This window comes from Diuraphis noxia, unplaced genomic scaffold (assembly GCF_037042655.1).
Source record: "Diuraphis noxia isolate RWA-SAM2 unplaced genomic scaffold, SU_Dnox_SAM2 contig0002, whole genome shotgun sequence".
In the NCBI taxonomy this organism is placed as follows: domain Eukaryota; kingdom Metazoa; phylum Arthropoda; class Insecta; order Hemiptera; family Aphididae; genus Diuraphis; species Diuraphis noxia.
Genome location: NW_028301712.1, coordinates 76,439,355 through 76,458,732, shown reverse-complemented (window position 1 = coordinate 76,458,732; position 19,378 = coordinate 76,439,355). Strand labels below are relative to the sequence as shown.

Here is a 19,378-nt window from a genome sequence, read left to right as displayed (position 1 = left end):
TATGCTATTATCTATATTATGATCTTAGATTATTCTATAATCACAAAAGAAATGAATATTAATATTTATACTACATATAGGTTGGACAGGTTAGTATCCGTACCTCAATGACTCAATAATATATTTATATTGTATTGCCGTATTGGTACATTTAATTAATTTATATTTTATTATTTTTATATTTTCTAAGTTATGAGTTAACCCATATTTGTGATAATACTTATTAGCAAGACTGGACAAGTAAATTTTTTTTTTTTTAACTCGTTAAGTCAAATTAAGATTGAACAATGTAAGTTTAAAGTTAAAAGTTACTTTTGTTAACTTGTAACAGTTAGAATTTAATTAGAAAATAAAAGTAACTTAAATTATTAGTTAAAAATCATTTACTTTTTCATACAAAATTAATAATTACTCATACCTTTTTTTTAAACTAATAAATTAGATTGTACCTATAATTTAATAAAATATGATTGATATAGGTACTAATACAATTTAATCGATTATGGACCCTAACAAAATAATTACATTGGTTGTATGTTTAGTAGGTATTACCTACTAGCTATACCTACACATTCAGTCACGTATTAAACGCAATATTCACGGGTTAAGACAGTAAGAAAGCTCTACGAACGTAGTTTGAATTTTTAAAATTGATTTTCGGTGCATCCGAGTTGAGTCCTGCATACTATAGGCTTAAATCGCAGGTACTACACTAGTTAGGTTGGGTATTTAATGTAAATATATAATTCAAATGAAAAATATTATCAAATATCATTAACATTGATTAAGTATATTTTTAGTTATTATTGTTTTGTTATTTTTCTATATAAATAAGTCAGTGCTCAATTGGCAATTATTTAAGATTATCAATGCATATATTAAAATGAGAAGCTCAGAAATAATGAAAAATAGAAAATTGTATTATACTAAAAGAAAAATGTATAAGAAATAAAATTAATGAAAAAATACAGTAGTAATTAATCGATTGATTTCGTAAAATTAATATCTTATACATTTTTACCGACACGCGTGTGATTTTTTTAAGCAATGTTTTATTTTTATTTCTATTATAAAATACCTATGTATTTTCGTGTTTTTTACTTTGAAAATTTTTTCTTTGTTTAATACTTGCATGTTATTGCCATTTATAATTATAAACAAATTCGAATAATTTATATTTTTAATGGAAAAAAAACTGTAAAAACATTTTTAGCCATATCTTTCGTCTAAATAGATCATAGACAGTCCTAAGTCTGTTAAAATAGGAAGGAAAATTATATTGTGTACCAAAAAAAAAAAAAATTAAGGACCTAACTATAGTGTTGTACCTGTAAGGCTGTAAAAATCCCAGACCTAATAACTATTATAGTATCTCTATAAATCCTGGACCCAACTATATAGTATACCAATTTTTAATTGGAGGCCCAACTGGGATGTAGTCTTAATTTTAATTGCATACAATGTACTGTAGGTGTATATACTGTATAAATGTATAATGATTTGTAAAATTCATTTAAAATCTAGATAAAATCCAGAAATAATGTAAAAAATTTAGTAAATGCAGAATTTATTCTTAAAAATTGGTTGAACATATTATGATATATAATTATTGAATTTTTTCCTTTTTATTTATGAACATGCATAATACTAATAATCATTATTTAAAATTTATAAAAACTTAGTGGGTGGCATTGATGTGGTAATTAAAATTAGGACTTGGTAACAAAAACTTTGAATACATTCTGTTAGATATACGCTATACATCGTACATTTGTTATACATATTTTAGAGCGTATTTGATAATATAATCCGGTTGCATGATATAAATGAAATAACGGTAGTGGGAAGGCAGTTGCACTATATTCATTGGAGAATACTTCCGTTTTATTAAAATTCTTTTGGTAGGGGAAAATTGCTTAACAATTACTATTGTATTGTTGAGAGACGAGCCGTTATTAAATAAAAAAGACGATTATGAATTACGTATGTAATTTATATCGGTTATAAAAATATGTACTATTATTATCGTTAGAAAAGAATGAGATTACACTAAATTAAAAAACTCATAATAATTGTAGTTAAACATTTTAAATCTTTCACAAGATTTTCCTTCAAGTTTTTCTTTGTAGATAGTGTCTACATCTAATACTTTTTAATTTGTAATCGAGTTTTTTTCAAATTTAGTTTCATCTTAAATCTTAACATATTTACCATAAGCCCCTATATGTCTAGCTATATACAGGGTGATTCTTTTAAGTGGGTACACTAATTATCTCGAAAAGTATTTACTTTTTTCAAAATATTTTTTACATGATTTCAAGTTGTTAAAAAACCAACGTTTTTATTAAAAAATTATATTTTTAACATTTTTTTATCCCTATAATTTTTTAAGTATTTTACTTTTTTGAATGACAACATGTAGTTTTAATTTGATATTCCAAAACAGAATATTTTTCTATAATATAATATTTTTTATATAAAAATTGAATTTAGGGCAAGTAGTTTACGAGATATAGGTATTTAAAGTTTAGATGAGCGGAGTGGAGTGGTACGGGGTTACCCCGCAAAATGTTTGTCCACTACTCCGCTTGTCTAAACTTTAAATACATATAACTCATAAACTACTCGTCCTAAATTCGATTTTTACGTATCAAAATACTTAGAAAAATATTCTGCTTTGGAATATGAAATTAAAACTCTATGTTCTCATTCAAAAAAGTAAAAAATGATAAGGATAAAAAATATTTAAAAGTATAATTTTTTAATAAAAACGTTGGTTTTTTAATAACTTGAAACCATGTAAAAAAATATTTTGAAAAAAGTAAATACTTTTCGAGATAATTAGTGTACACACTTAAAAGAATCACTCTGTATAACGTAAAATATAAGCCCTTAATGCAAATAAATTAGTATTATTAAAAACCTTAATAACAAATTCTTATAATAGTCAGTATAAAAATTAAAAGAACTAATTATATATATAGTATATATACTATCATTACTATATTATATACTATAACAAAAATGATCTACTTAGGTAAGTAAACAATATTTTGTCTAGGTAGACGATATATCTAAATACAAGTTTTCTCAATTTAAATGAATTAGCAGTGATGTATTCATACTATGGTATGTCAGACCTTGATTGTATTTAATAGATAAATATTGCGCATATTATTTTCATTTTAATTTGTTACACTGAAACTACACTGACTTCACTGGGACTTGGTTGGACTCTTTACTATATTATTTCCATGTTATTATTTATTTTATCAATTGAAATTATTGCTAGAGATGGCCTAATAGAAATGAAGCAATAAAAAAGTTTGATTATTTATCCAAAGCTGTAAGCTTAATAAATACAATAGACGTATGCAGAATAAGGTATACCATCTGCTTATTACGAAACCATAAATAAAGTATAACAAATTTTTTAGTTTTATTTTATTTTGTGTTTACTATTATATGAAGAAAATAAATATTATTGTTTTCACGCCCAATATATAAATACAAACGAATTTTAAGAAAAAAAACTCATTTAACACATCACCAAACCCATAATATTTAGAAAACGGGTTATAACTCAAAACAATATGGTAAATAAGTAGAATAATTAATATAGTCATCAGCCCTTACTATTGTAATTAAATTGTCACCTAAAACATGTAAGTTTTAAGTAATAGCATAATGTAAATTATGTATAAAGCTAATGGCCCATGTCGCCAAAGCTATAAAGATCAATAAAAAAAAAAATATGGTAAATATTCAGTTACTTACTTACTTACTTAACATTTTAAGTATAGAGAACATAGACACATTCTAGAAAATAGTACTTTATATTGAATTACTTGTGTAATTACTTTATTTTAGAGAGGGTTGACAAAAATATGATCCCTCTTTACTCTGTACTTTAAAGCTGATATGAAATTGGTAGCTTCAGTAGAATGTCTATCTTCCAAATAAAATAGTAAATATTAAAATAATAAATGTTAGTTTATTTGTTTTACTTAAAATTTACAATAAATCTGTAGACTGGAATCAAATGAACTGTTAAATCATTGTAAAAAGGCTCTTTGAAGAAGTGATAAATCACTCACATGCTAATATGCTAAGTATGTATAATGTATATTGTATAACTTGAAGTAAAGTCATCATGAGGTAATGAAATCGTATTTAATCGTACATTAATACATATAATTGTTTGGTTAGTGTAAAAATGATTAAAAATGAATTTAAGAACATTCCTTTTTTTAGAAAACTCATACCAGTACGTTGTGCTATTTATATTTATTTCATCTCTCCCGCTAAGAGAACTTGAGCAAAGAAAACAAATGTGAAATGATATTTTTGACATTTAAGATAATACAAATAACACTTTCAAGTTTCAAGTAATGACTAATAAATAATAATTGATACTTTTTCCTGTTCATTAATATTAAAATACTATATTTAAATTTGTTTTAATCTTATATGTTTGTTTTATAAGTTACGACTCCTTGTTTCAGGTGAACATATAATTTAAAGTTATATGGGATTAGGTGGTTTATTGTGCTCCACTTAAAATCTAAAATGAGTGACAATGTTACATGAGTGAATAAACTGCCTGAACTGGGTTGGATTATTAATTATTATTCTATAAACATATCTATTACTAATATTACTATAAGTGTATTTAAATTTTAAATATAAAAATATTTTTTGGAGAGTCATTATGCCGGTTATTGTTTTTCGTTGTTAAACCGGAGATTTTATTGAATATTATGTAGGTAGAAACAAATGTATTTTAATTACAAAGTTTACCGATTTCTTTAATTTTTTAAGTTTGCTCTATGGGACATCTGTATTATAATAAATACAACTTTTCATAAATGAAGTAAGCTAAGTAGAAAGCTTATTAGTTTGTTAGAATATCTTTACTGAGTTTACTTTAATGATTTCGCAGTTGATCCCTATTCACATTAACAGATAAGTTTACTGCTATAAATAATGCATTAGCTGCTTAGTATTCTTGAATTTTCTAACATTATATATGAGGTTAGGTATATATCATATGAGATTACGTTTATCTATTGAATATAAAGTAGGTACCTATAGACTTTACTAATATAGACCAACCCTATAGGCCACAATAACTAACTAAATTTGGAAAAAATGTGAAAAAATGTGGAGTACTGGAGTAATATTTTATTGAAATGGGTTATCGATTGAATTTAAGTTTTATAAGCTTTTTATTTAACTCGTAAAAATCTAATTTTAAAGTTCAATTAAAATATTTAACTAGTAACTAAGTATTACTAAAACTGATAACATAGGTAATATTATAGTACCATGTTTTATTAATTCTGAGTGATGGATGATCCTGTAAGTATTATTGAGTTTTATAATAACTGGTTTTTTTTGGAGGGGTACAGTTAAAGTCTGCCTACAAGCAGTGTCGCATTGAACTTAATTGTATTGATTAAATATTACTTATAAGCAATATGCATTGTAGATAGTTTATCTTTAAAGCTACCTTGTATCTAATAATTTTCCAAAAAGTTAGAGAAAATAAACAGAAAATGTTTGGTTGTTAGGAGGCATATGTTTGTGAAAGTCGACTAAATATATCCCAATCCCGTGTTTTAAAAAATGTATATTGCTAAAAAAATAAAAACAATATACCAAAAAATATATATTATAACATCATAGGTTTTTTAAATGATGACAGACTCTCTCACTAACCATGTATCTGGAGCTGTCCTTACATATTGTTATTACAATTATAACGTCTAGGTGCAATATTGCATATATAATTACAAAACCGTACACTAAATAAGTGCATTTTATTATTAAAATTATCATTTAAGCTACTCATTATTTTATTACTAGTTAGTACTTATTACTGCTTACCTTAGTATTTAATTATCCGTTCTGAAATATAAGCTAATTAGTAATTTAGCAACTGTGTGCCTGTGATGTGTGACAATTATCTATATATTTCATATTATACCTAAAGTGAAATTGCATAGTTTAGGCACTAAGGTAACTTGACCTGTATTGATTTTTATGTGAATCACTAATGTGCTCTATTGTTTCTATTATCGTGTAGTATGACATATTTATATTTTACATACCTAACATAGATTACCTACTTTTAAAAATTCACCATAAACCCCAATATTGATATTTGAATACAAAAAGTTGTAGGAACGTGTTATATTATATATTTTTTACAAAAGTAATAAGGTAATATATTTTAATTTGTAAACTTTATGTTTTATGCTTCATACCCATATAGACCATAATTAATAGATGTGTTAAATTTAGCACCTTTTAGTCTTTACATTTTCATCCAATGTGTGCCTTTAACTCCTGCACATATTAGTCATATTATATATTAGATATTATATCAGTATGAACCAAAATCTTTTTAAAACCAATTCCTGTGTGCAGTGTGATTATAATAATACAACTACTTCTCATTATGGCGTTACACAATCATATGATATATCATTTCGACTTTCTTAGGGAACAATATAATTGAAACCCGCCTAAGTTTTGTGATAGTCGTCTAAAGGATTTATCGGTGTCTAGCACGCGACGCGTAGGTACCTATATAACTATATGTCTATATAAGTACATATTATATATGCGTATTGCTATAGTGACAAATAGTACATTGATACTTAATATACCTGCAGTTATGTACAGAAGTTATAATATTGCATTGTGAATTGTTATAATTGTTATGTGATGGATATAGCTATATTAAATGTTATATAGGTAAGGACGCAAGGATGCTATTATACGCGTGCACTATTCTCGGGAATCGCAAAAAGTGCAAGTAGAAACGATATAAAGTATTAAGTATCTACTATAACTATTAAGTGCTAGTGTTTTCACTTTTTAAATGCCTTTAGATACGTTTTAGGCATAAAAATGTGATGTGTAAAACTGTAAACTGAGGCCGGCAGCCAAATTGTTTTTATATTTAAGATTAAGAATTTTATTTATTTACATCACATTATCCAGAGGTAAGACGATGAGGTATGATTCTCATAACTTTTCAAAAAATGATTTGTTTTTTTCATTGTATTATTTTTAATTAATGAGTGGTTCAAAACATAAGTGTGCTCTGCACGTTGTGGTTAAGACAATTCAATTTATACACATATACCTACTTTAATTTCGCATCACATTATCCATACTATAAGGCATAACTACAAGTCTACAACCAATAATATAAAAAAACCAACATAGGGTTAGATCTATAACGGGAAATATCATAAATTCATAAAATAACATTTTAAATAATAAACAGGTATTTCAGCTCCCCTATAAATTTAACAATTTTATTTTCATAGATATTAAATTTGATAGGTTTTCATGATATAAATAAATAGGTAATCAAAAATCATAATGCTTAAATCATAGAATAAGAGAATTCTACTATATATGTATGTGATTTAAGTTGATTTAACTCACAATCACTAACAATTAACAAGTATATCAGTGTATGGTAGTATGGTACAGTTTGCAGGGCTAATAATATAGTTTGTAATCCGTATATAAATTATAAACGTTTGTTTTACATTCGTAGCGTAATGATTAATGTTGGTATTAGTTTTACGATGTTTTCTTTTAGTAAGTAATGTTTTTGTCTACTGTCATGTTTTGGAACAAAAAAAAAAAAACGCTAGGTACCTACCATCTTCAATTTTGGTTGAAATTTCTGGTATAGCAAAATGATTCTAGGTAGTACTTTGGGTGGTTAAAAGTAGGTGATTCTTAGACATTTTTTAAATAATTAAGATACAAATAATCGATTAATTTAACTATTTTCTTTTCTAATTCAGAAAGCAGATTTCAGTTATAAGTTGTAAGTTATAACTATCATAATACTATACCTACTGAAAATTTGTTGTGTTCATTTATAAACATAATGGATATTTTTTTTACAACGTATAACAAAAATATGTCAACTATATAATGCAAATATATAATATAATATATGATACAAATTTTTGAGTATGAAAAAAAAATTTGAATGGGCTCCAAATAATTCATGGATCTAATTCTGCTGCCTCTTCACCTTAAGTTATGCCATTGGCCAATGCATAATATTCATAAATTATAAGTGCATTATGTACCATCTGTAGATGAGCCGCAGTTATTTGACGTACTTATAATCTAACCATAATCTAAAAAGTATAGGTATTGTATTCTCAGTTAGTCTGTAATTTTGTACTTGCGCATTATTAAACTATAACGTACAATAATACCGAGAAAATGCACCATCATTCTTGGTTTTCGAAAGTAAAAATAAATTAGTAACAGAATAATTTTTTTTTTAAATAGTAGGTATAAAAGATATAAGTAGCTATATCGCAGTCTACACACCTATACTGTAATATTATTATCTTGTTCTTGCCTACAGTTTTTCATAGTTGACACCATCTATTATTGTATTAAATAACAATAATAATAAAAAACTGGCAATTATATTTTGTATTATAATCGTCGAAGTTGTGTGTGTGTCGCGGTGTCATGTCGCAGCCACCGACTTCGTGTTCGGCCGGCGCGCGCGGGGTACCCTTTTCGCCCATCTGTTACCGCGCACGTCGGCCGTCGCTCGTCGGGTGTCGCCGCTTTTAGTTTCTATTTTTGCGCTAGTCTGTAAACACGTCTTTGCGGCGGCAGCGGCGATTGCTGATAAGGAAAATAACTTCAATTTTTGTCAAATTAAATAAATAAATAATATCGTCATCTGTGTGTTTACACTGTTTCCGTCGTTTTCGAAATTCCGCATAATTTAATACTTATTAATTTTTAATTTATTATGTTACTGATATTGTAGTGCGAAAGCCGAAGGGTACATACGGATCATACGATATTGTGGGGCATTATAAATTATAAAAATATTCTCGACGGTGACTCGAGTGTTTTATTTCCTCTTAAACTTTATCTATTCGCAACGGTGTCGCAGTGCTTTTTTTACGAGTACCGATAATCGTGTTGCGAACGTTCCACTGCCGTCCGAAATTCCTTTTCGCGTATTCACTAAAAACGATATCATCCGTTGACGGCCCGGATAAGTGTTTGCTTATTCGTTGTGCTCGTTCTACTGGTTGTCGTCAGGTCTGGAATGTCTGATCGCAGAGTCTTAATGGTTCGTATATGTGTTTTAAGTTGTTGGTATGTTAGGTTTTTTCTTCCTACGTATTGATCAATGAAAATTATAATTTCACATTTTCTCCTTTGCTGTTTTCATTATTATTATAAATTTCTAGTCAAGTATTTTAGCTAGCTGCAGTTGATTTCCTCTGTAGATGTAACAATGTTTTAAACTGCTGTTGTGTGTTAATGATAATTTATTTGGTTCAAGGCTGACATTCAATAACTACCCACAACAAGACCCCCGTGACTAACATTTTATTATGTTCTTTCATTATAGTCTGGTGTGCTGTATGTATTAACATGTCCCGAGGTCATGGGTAATTGCTTAAAATATATTTATTACATACAATTCTTGAAAATTTATTGAATAGTGTAATTCAACAAATATTATGCACTTAAATATTATAACCAAACTTTTGATCAATTTTAAGTTTACTTGAATTTGGTTAATTGGTTAATGTAATATAAAAAAAAAACTCATATCAAACCTACCTATTGTATGTTATTGGATTCTTTTGTAAAAACAATTTGATTTTTAATTTAATCAAACCATATATTATTTTATTTTATTTACGCCAAATGGCAATTTACAAAATATAATAGGTATGTAAATTACATAAATTAGGTAAATGATAACAGTACAATTAGATTACAATTAAAGTGAAAACAGCTTAAAAATTAGAATGATTACAAATAAAATACAGTATTAAAAATATACAGACCAATAAATAGAAAGAAAAAACAGATTTGAATAAACTATATGGCATTATTGACACAACGAAGCATCTGATACAAAGGATGGTTATGGCCATAGGAGGTGGAATGAGTTAGGATATGAAAGGGTACATGATGTCTTGAAGGGTAAATAGCAACACAGAAATTAATAGAGGAAAGGAGATCTGGACATCTATTGATCCATCAAGTAGACCTAGGATAAAACGGAGATCAGCATCAATACGTCGAGAAGAAAGCGTAGGAATGTTTAGCTTTATAAGCACGGATAAGTAGTCATGTAGAGAGTGGTCGATTTTGAGTAAGAAAGAGATATATGATATCTAACCTATTCTGGACTCTTTAGACTTAACTGATCTGTTGCTAAGTAAGGATGCCAAATTATTATACCATATTCTAAAATAGGGCACACAAAGACAAGTACCTATAGAGTACAAAGGCAATCCACAGAGTTTAACATTTATTTTAGTATTACACTTTATGATACCCAAGGCTTTTAGTGATTTACGAGGTGATTTATGTTTATGAACCAACCAACAGTGGCTTTTAGTGGTAAGTTTTATTAAATTTTATGCAATTTGAAGTATCTACCTGCCCAAAGTAGTTTCCCATACAAACAAATAGGAATAGTGATTCATTTTATTAATTAAAGTAGGTATATGTTGTTTAGTATGTAAGTAATAGCCAATTTGAATAAAATGGATAGTATATATTTCTATAAATGTTTTATTGGTTATTTCATGTTTCTTAGTAAGTACTGCTTTTTGTTCTAGGTACCTAGGTATATTGTTTATTATTTAAACTTGATTGATTATTATTTATTATTAGTATATAGGTATATAAAGTGTATAGTAGACCTATCAAATATGTTTTAAAAAATGTTCGAACTGAACATTCCAATAAATTAAATTATGATATTTTATAAAACTTCTAAATAGATTGAATATCAATTCTGTTTTAAGTTAATATTATATACCTAATTACTTTTCTAAAAAAATAAAATAATTTTTTATTAAATTTAATATTTATTTGTATTCTAGTTATTTTTATTTATTATTTATGTATTATTTACCTATATAAATATTTTTGAATTTTTATTTACATTTTTATAGAATCACGGCTTACTTTTAATTTTTAAACTAAAACAATGATTTATCGATATAAAATGTATAAGTACCTAACCATTTTAATAGATATTTAAATTATTATACTTTGTAAATATTATTAATACGATTTATTATCTAACTGTATTTAAAAACAAGACATTTTTGAAAAACCTTATTTATAGTTTTATTCGTTTACAACTTAATAAGTTGTTAGTCTTTTACAATTTATATTTTTTTGCTTGAAAACTATATTAGTGTTAACTAACAGTAAACTTTTGTATTAATGCCTAAGTATAAAACAAGTATCAAGTGAGTGAAGGGCGAAGGCATATGACGTGTTTTGTTTGGGAGTATAAATTAGCTGATACTTTTGCTACTTTTCCAATCTAGTTATTTATGAATTTACAACAAAATTGTGTTACAATAATGTTTTCATTAAACAAACAGCAGTTTATATTTATATACATTTATATTATATCAAAGAATTTAATATGAGTAGTAGAACTGTTATTAATTATTATACTGAATGGAGTATATTATTCAGTGTTGGGTAGTAACGTAACAAAAGTAACAGCGTTACTTTGCTTGTAATGTGCTACGTAATTTCATTAGAATTATTCCCAAGTAACAAAAATTTAATGGAAATTACTTTTGATAAGTTCTATTGAATAATGCGTTACAGTTTCGAATTATTAAATACCTACCTTTTGTGAATTGAAAAAAAAATATGTCTATAATGTGGGTATTATTATGTTTACCAATCTATAATATAGTAATATAGTATAGTAATATACAATATATATTTCTTAAAGCTCCTTATACAGCTGATCTCATAATTTTGAATTCAATGACATTAGTAAAAAATATTTTTATTAAATACAACACAGCTTTACCATCCAGTGCTTCTGTAGAGCAATTATTTAGTGTTTCAGGAAATATTTGTTCTGTAAAAAGGTCACATATGAGTGGCGAAAACTTTGAAGATACACCACTGTGTAAAGTCAATTTAAAACATAAATATAATAATAAAAATTAAAAAATAAATAATAATATTGTATTATATTGATTTCTTTTTCAAATTATATCTATTTACTATACCTATGTAATGTATTTCTATAGTATTTTCTGTAATGTATTTTTATAGTAACATTATTGCCAGGCACAATGATAATATTGTTAAGAAATATAAAAAAAATATTTATTTTTTTTGTAACAAGAAAGTAATGAGTTACTTTTCAATTTAAAAAGTAAAGTAATTTCATTATAATTTTATTAGACTAACAAATAAAGTAATTTCATTACATTTCTCTCTATGTAACGAGTAAAGAAACTTTATTACTTTTTAAAAGTAATTTACCCAACACTGATATTATTTATACTTATATATTAACCAATGAATATTAGGTATATGCGTATTTATAAATATTATTTGTATCATTATAGCTACATAAACAGATGGTAAAAACTTTTAGTAGTTAGTAGTTAGTGTACTTTTAGTTCTAAAGATACATTAATAAAATCATTCATCACAAATCAAACAATTTTTAAGTAAAAATTTAAATAATAATAAGTTGGTGTATCCAGTGGCACACATGGAAAGAGGGGTACATATTGTTTGACTCTCACATAAAAATGGCTAGTATCTGTCTCAATGACTAGTTAATTTACTGGTGAATTATTTCATCACGTGAAACAGTAACAATTATTACTTTATATGATAGTGTTAAAACGCTCACACTATGTTGCTTAAGGGGCAAAAAAAATGGAAAATTATCTTAAACCCCTCAAAAAGTATAGCAGTATTATTTATACTTTGTCGTCCTAATACACCTCTCTCTCTCTAGTACTTAATGGCAACAACATATCCTGGTCTCCAACCATAAAATATCTAGGAGTTATCTTCTTATCTTAGATAAAAAATTAATTTGAAACCCGCACATTTTTTCAAAACTATAATAAGGCTACCAATAGGCAATGACTTAAAATTCTTTACCCTTTAATCAACCGTCAAACTGCCTTAAGCTGGAATTTCTTCATGCTTCATTGTAAGCTAATTCAACGACCATTTGTTCTCTATAGTCTATGCTACTCCTATCTGGGAAAACTGTGCCAAAACTTACATAAATAAGATTCAAGTCTTCCAATCCGAGATATTACGTATATTATATACAACGCACCAGGGTTCATCAGAAACAAAACACTTCATACCGACTTCAAACTCCCAGCAATTAAAATCTACTTACAAAATCACACGATACATTTTTTTGGCCAACTAAACAACGCAAAAACACTTCAAACTTAGCGATAAGCCTACCCTTCAGCGTTTCAAGCGTGGACATCCTCATGATGCCCTTTCTCCAACACTAATAATATAGTAATAAAAAAAAAAAAAAAGGAAAATATTACACCTAGACAAATTAATTATCCTCTTTTATATCATTAAATATTTAGTTATCGATGTAAATTATTGAAATTTGTTATAAATATTGTAATTAATTACACTTACCAATTCTTAATGTTAAATTTTCTATTAACTTATCAAAAGTTTGATGACCTTGTATGTCAGGAACACTTGATAATAATAATAATAATAAATGTTGCTTTAGAATTTTAAACTGATTTAATTTCAAACCGTTTTAATTTCATCTTATAAATGTAGTAAATTTTAAATAGTATTAACCTAACAAAGTGGAATAATATATGTTTTTTTTGGTATTATTAATTGGAGGTGGGTATGTAAAATTATTTTAACACTTTGTAGAAAATAAGTGCACCACTGGGTTTGTTTCAACTAGTTTTTATTTTATTATTTAGATGGTAGATATAAATAAATATGAAACATTTTTTTTGTTTATGAAGAGGTATGTGATACCCACATATGTTGTTTCCACTCTCCATGTTTATTACAAACACAGCAAAATTAGATTGTTCAGAATTTAATTTATGTTGTTAAATTTAACTTATCTAAACACTATTGAAATTTACGAGTAGCATATTATCATTCCTTATGTTTAAATTTTGTCAAATATTTTAGATTTACTTGGCTATAAGTAATTGAAGAATTCAGTTAATTATTACTATGCATTCAAAATCATTATTATTTAAATTCTTATAGTGTATTCATTACCACACATTAAAATATGAGTATAAAATCTGTGTTTAACCGTAAGTCTTTGTGTATGTATTTCTGTCACCCTGTTGCAAGTCTGGCAACTGGCAAGCATCTGTTTTTGTTCACTAAATTTAAACATATACTGCTGCCAACCATTTGTCTTATACTGTTAAGAGTCCCAAATTCAATATATTAAAAATTAGTTCATGTTCTAATCTATTTACAATTCCTTGTTGAATGCGCTTATTTTTTAAAACTGGGCATTTTTTTTACAGATTCTATATTAGGTTTATCTTCTACCACATATTGCAGCGTTCTTAAAAAATCAGCAATGGTAGAGGTGTTTGCTGCCAATCAAGGCGACTGTAATTCCAATAATCTGGAAGTGCTGGACGCCACTTTAAGCTCATACAGGAGCAATGCATCGTCTCAAGATAATGCTGATTTCTTCCAAGATTATTCAGATTACCAATGGTTTGCTGACTATAGGTAAATTTCTTATATTCATTATAATTTTTTTGTTCTTAAATCATATTCTTTTAGGTACCGTGATTCAGACAATTTTAACCACCACACAAGTATTTTATCATCTATATCAGAAAATTATAATATTCCATGTTATGAAGAAGTTTCCAGGGATTTGGATGTCAACTTGGCTCAAGTAGATATGGAACATCTTAAAACAGAAGACATACATAATATACTCAGTACATTGCCATCTATGTGTGGTCAAGATTTACAAGTATATATAAAATCAGTATTGATTATTTAAATATTACTTTGTTTATTATATAATTGTGTTTATTTCAGAATGTATCAACTGAATCATTTTGTAAAAATAAACAGCTATTCTCTCCTGTAAAAGAACAATCGCCAAATCCATTCATAACATTTAGCACGGATTCATTGGACTGTAGTGATGATATGCTAATTACTTGCAAGGCCAATAACAAGCATAACTATACAATTGCTTTCGAAGAACCGACTATGGGTGTTTCAGAAGAATTTCAAAATAGTGAAGCTATGAGTACAGGAGAGAGTCGAAATACTGGTTCAGGTGAAGCATGGTCAAGTGATGGAAGTGTTCCAGTTAGTGTTCCAATGATATCTTCTGATACTACTTTTACCACATGGAATAAGTTAAAAAAGTGTACCACTTCTGCAACTACCAATTGTACTCAACAACTTAAAGAGGTATACATTTAGATATTTTTACATTTTTTATATAAAAATTGCCATCTGTACAATGGTCATTACATTAAAGATTTGATCAAATAGTTATATAAATAAAAGTAATCTCTGATAGAGACCAATTTTGTCTAGTTTGGTCAGACCACACCCTATCGGTTTTTGTTGCCAGCTTTCGTTTCCAATGTTAAGTTGAGTTCAAACAATCAAACAATAGTTAGAATAGGTAGTTTGCAGAGTATAAAATTTGTTGCTTGTTAGATATACACATTGCTGCCCATTGCCCAAAGTTACTCCCATATTATATGATAGATATATAGATATAATTCTATACTATAGATCTCGCATGTGTTTTCTCCATCTTACAAAATATCAATTTTGAGTTTAGTAGAACCAATTTTGTGTTGTTTGCTTTAATAATATTACATTGTACAACTATTTAATTTTAAAGCAAGTTATGATAATATGTTATGTATATAAAATACAAGGTGTTCCGCGAGGATTTACCCATTGTAATATCTCTTAAGATAATAAATATATCATAAATCTGTTTTTTTTTTTATTAGACTCACATAAAAAAGAGCCATATTATTTTACTATTTAAATTAATTTAATTTAATTTTTTGTCAAAAACAAATAAAAATTAATTTTTTTAATTTTTTAATTTTTGAAAAAAATAAAGACACCTGTTTTATAGAGTTTATTTTACTGAAAATGTTTATCTTTCAACATCTATTTTTCATTAATCACATGATTTTTTATAATTCTTTTAGTTCATAGATAAAATGGTAAAAAACTGGTTTTTATCTGGGTGGCGAGTCCCCCTTTACGGCCAATGGGTATATCCTCACGGGACACTCTGTATAACAAATTTCAAATTCTCTTAAAATTTATAATATTTTAAAAAACCAACTAGGGAACATAGATTATGTTCTTACCGCTAACAACACAATATGAGTTCTACTCAATGTAAATTGAATCACAAAGGGTACCTTGGGATTAATTAATTAAAAACACATTGATTCAAATAATTTGACCGACAATTTTTTTTTTTGTATTTTTTCCATCGTACATTTTTTTTTACATAACTTATCTTTCTGTTAAATTTGTCATTGATATATTTTTAGTTTTGTTATTATTCCAAATTTACATCGCTGATTACCTAAAATAAAATAATATTCAATAATAATATAAGATTTTAGTTTAATTTAAACTTCTTCTAAATAACCAAATTTTATTGTCATTTGTAAAGTTTATAATTGCACATTGTTATTTGTAATTTAAATATAAATGAAATTGAACTTTTTATTTGATTAAAAAGTAATTTATATAACTGTATAAATATACAAAGCTAGTATTTCATATATTTTTTTTTCGCACAGTGATTAAATAACTAATAGTTTGATAACAAATTGGACATTGAACATAATTTAAATTATAGTTTAATTGTAATTGCCAAATTGGCCACCGTCATGTCAAATTTTTAACTTTGCTGACTTACACTGTGTTTTAACTTGTAAGTTGTGGGAGGGAGAGGGATGTTCTATATGTAAATTCTAATATGTGGATACTTAATTTATTAGATTTTAACCTAAAACTTATTTTATTATTTTAACTATAGCATACAAGTTTATCATCAAGTGTGAATGAAAAGACCCAAAGTTTACCTGATCTAATGCCATTAAGGTTGTTATGGTTAAAGCAGAAGAAAAGTCATTATGACTATTTAGTCAAATCTACACAGTCTGAAGGAGGAAATGGTAATGTATTATAATTTTTTATTGAACCATTATAAGAGATTTTTACTATTTATTTAATTTATAGAAGGTAGAGCTAAGCTGTATGATGTATCTGGTATTAAAGATCAAACAAACAGTGCTAAATTCAGCCTTGTAAAAATGTTTATAAGTCAAAAGAAAAACCGTCAGTCAGATGGTAGCTTAGTAATTAGCGATAACGAAGCTACTTCTGAGGTAACTGATCCCAGTAAAAATGATTTGGAAGATAGTCTAATGTGTCAGAATGAAAAAACTGATAATATTAAACGTATTAGTAATAATAATGGTTCCAACAATTCATCTATCATACCTAGCAAGCATTTATGGAAGGGTTCTAGCTTAAATAAGAGTATGCAAACTTCATCATTAGATGGAATAAGCAGTTCAAAACCAGATGTCAAGGTATGTACAGATTTTAATTAAACATTATTTATTAATAATAATTTTTTTATTTTGTTTTAGTGTAAGAACAGTCCTGTTTATGTGATGTTCCCAAGTTATACATTACCAGATCTCTCATTTCTACAGAATCCTAAAGCAGCTTTGGATATTAACAACATATTTCTTGTACCTCAAAAATTTTCACCCATGCCATCTCCTGAAGTTGAATGTAAAAAACTTAACACTACGCCTGTAAATGAACCATCTTCTGCAGAAAATTCATTTGATTTAAAATCAATATGTGCTAAAGGATTTGATCATGTTAGTGATTGGGATTCACTAGCTTTGCTGTTACCACGGAATGTGTCTATAGCTTTATCAAAGACTCCTGAACTTAAGGACCGTTTCAAACACATCAATTTTAATATTAAAGAACCATCATTTTGTCAAATTGCATTTAAACCTCTGGATAAAAAAGATGACTTGTTCGTTTATCAATATGATGATCTGAGCCAACATCATAAACCTCCAGTAGGTCGAGTTAATTCAAAAATTCCCATTAAAAATGAGCAAAAAAGACCTATAAATGAAGTACCAAAAAGGTAAATTCCCTTATAAAATACTATTTATGTATATTTTATTGTATACTTTTATTTAATAACAACTTGATAAAAACTAAAAATAATTTTTTTTTATAGATTTAGTATGTATGACATGAAGTCGGAAACATTTCTAGAACAACAAAATAAGAGACGTTCTCTTCCATCACAACTAACTATAATCCCAAATATCACTCCTATTGTAAGTAATATAATGTAGTATATATAATCAATCTATAGGTTCTGAACGATGTTAATGATTTTAAAAAATATATATAATTCCTTATAATATGTGTCTGAAGACACTTTTCCTTGAAGAAAAAAATACTTTGATCAACTCGGTGGAGGTTTTTGTAGCTAATTGGATATAATTTTGGGAGATGTCATAATAAAACATTCTCATTTGATGTAACTTTAAAACAAATGACCATTGATACATGAAATTTTCACCAAATGTTTATATAAGTATATTCTATCTACCATGCAATTTTCAAAAATGTTCGACTTAAGTTGAACTATACATAGGTATTTGCAATTTTTGTTTATTATTAGTTTTTTTAAAATTAATATTGATAAAAATGTATTTTTTGGGTAGAAAAGCTTGGAAATTTAATACAAGGCTTTTAAAATATTGTTACAATAGCAGTTGAAAAATAAAATAAATTTATAGTTACAACTTTTTTTTGTAAACATTCAAAGTTTGAATTTTGACAAAATACGTAAAAATCACAAAAATTCGCAAATTATTTTAAGATAGAAATTCATAAAAAAATTTCTTTTTAAATCTAAGATCTGAAAATTTAATACAAGATTCCTTACAAGTTCGTCAATCTTTATCACAAAAAATAATGTCCACCGGAAATTCAAATTAAATTTTTATGAGCATTTGAAATTTAAAGTTTTACAACATTGGATTTTCACTGGATTTTACATTTAACAATTTTTTTATTTTTTCGTTTTTCGTATACTATGATATAATATCATTGGATTCAAATTTAATTCCATCCATTACAGTAACCCACTTGTAACCTACTGTACAGCAGAGCGACATCCACAACTAACCCGCTTTTTATTTTATATATTATTATTAGCAGTAGAGTCCCCTGATGTTAATTTAGATACATGTTACATTTAAATTAACAAAAATAAACAAATTGAAAATCTATAGTTGATGAAAAATTATTTTGCAAATTTAATTTAATTTTAATAGATTTCTTTATTAATTTAGCAATTTCAACTATATAACCAGTTCCTTTTGTATCACCCTGATAATTGGGTGCCAAGTAATCTCAGTCAGGCCTATTATATTGTATTTGGCCGATTGGT

The 19,378-nt window shown here is 26.6% G+C and overlaps 1 protein-coding gene across 4 annotated transcripts in view; it reads left to right on the top strand.

Moving 5' to 3' along the window:
* The window catches only part of LOC107173892 (uncharacterized), a 46,895-nt gene that overhangs the window by 10,737 nt on the left and 16,780 nt on the right, over positions 1-19,378 (top strand). For 2 of the 4 annotated variants that reach the window (XM_015524626.2, XM_015524625.2), the window contains exons 2-8: positions 14,382-14,595; positions 14,650-14,848; positions 14,917-15,300; positions 16,916-17,054; positions 17,119-17,474; positions 17,535-18,055; positions 18,152-18,254. In XM_015524626.2, coding sequence (XP_015380112.1) covers positions 14,382-14,595; positions 14,650-14,848; positions 14,917-15,300; positions 16,916-17,054; positions 17,119-17,474; positions 17,535-18,055; positions 18,152-18,254 — 1,916 coding nt within the window. Of the gene's footprint in view, positions 1-8,644; positions 9,149-10,397; positions 10,441-14,381; positions 14,596-14,649; positions 14,849-14,916; positions 15,301-16,915; positions 17,055-17,118; positions 17,475-17,534; positions 18,056-18,151; positions 18,255-19,378 lie in introns of those variants that run through there. The other 2 variants (XM_015524627.2, XM_089220856.1) reach the window with 2 other exon arrangements.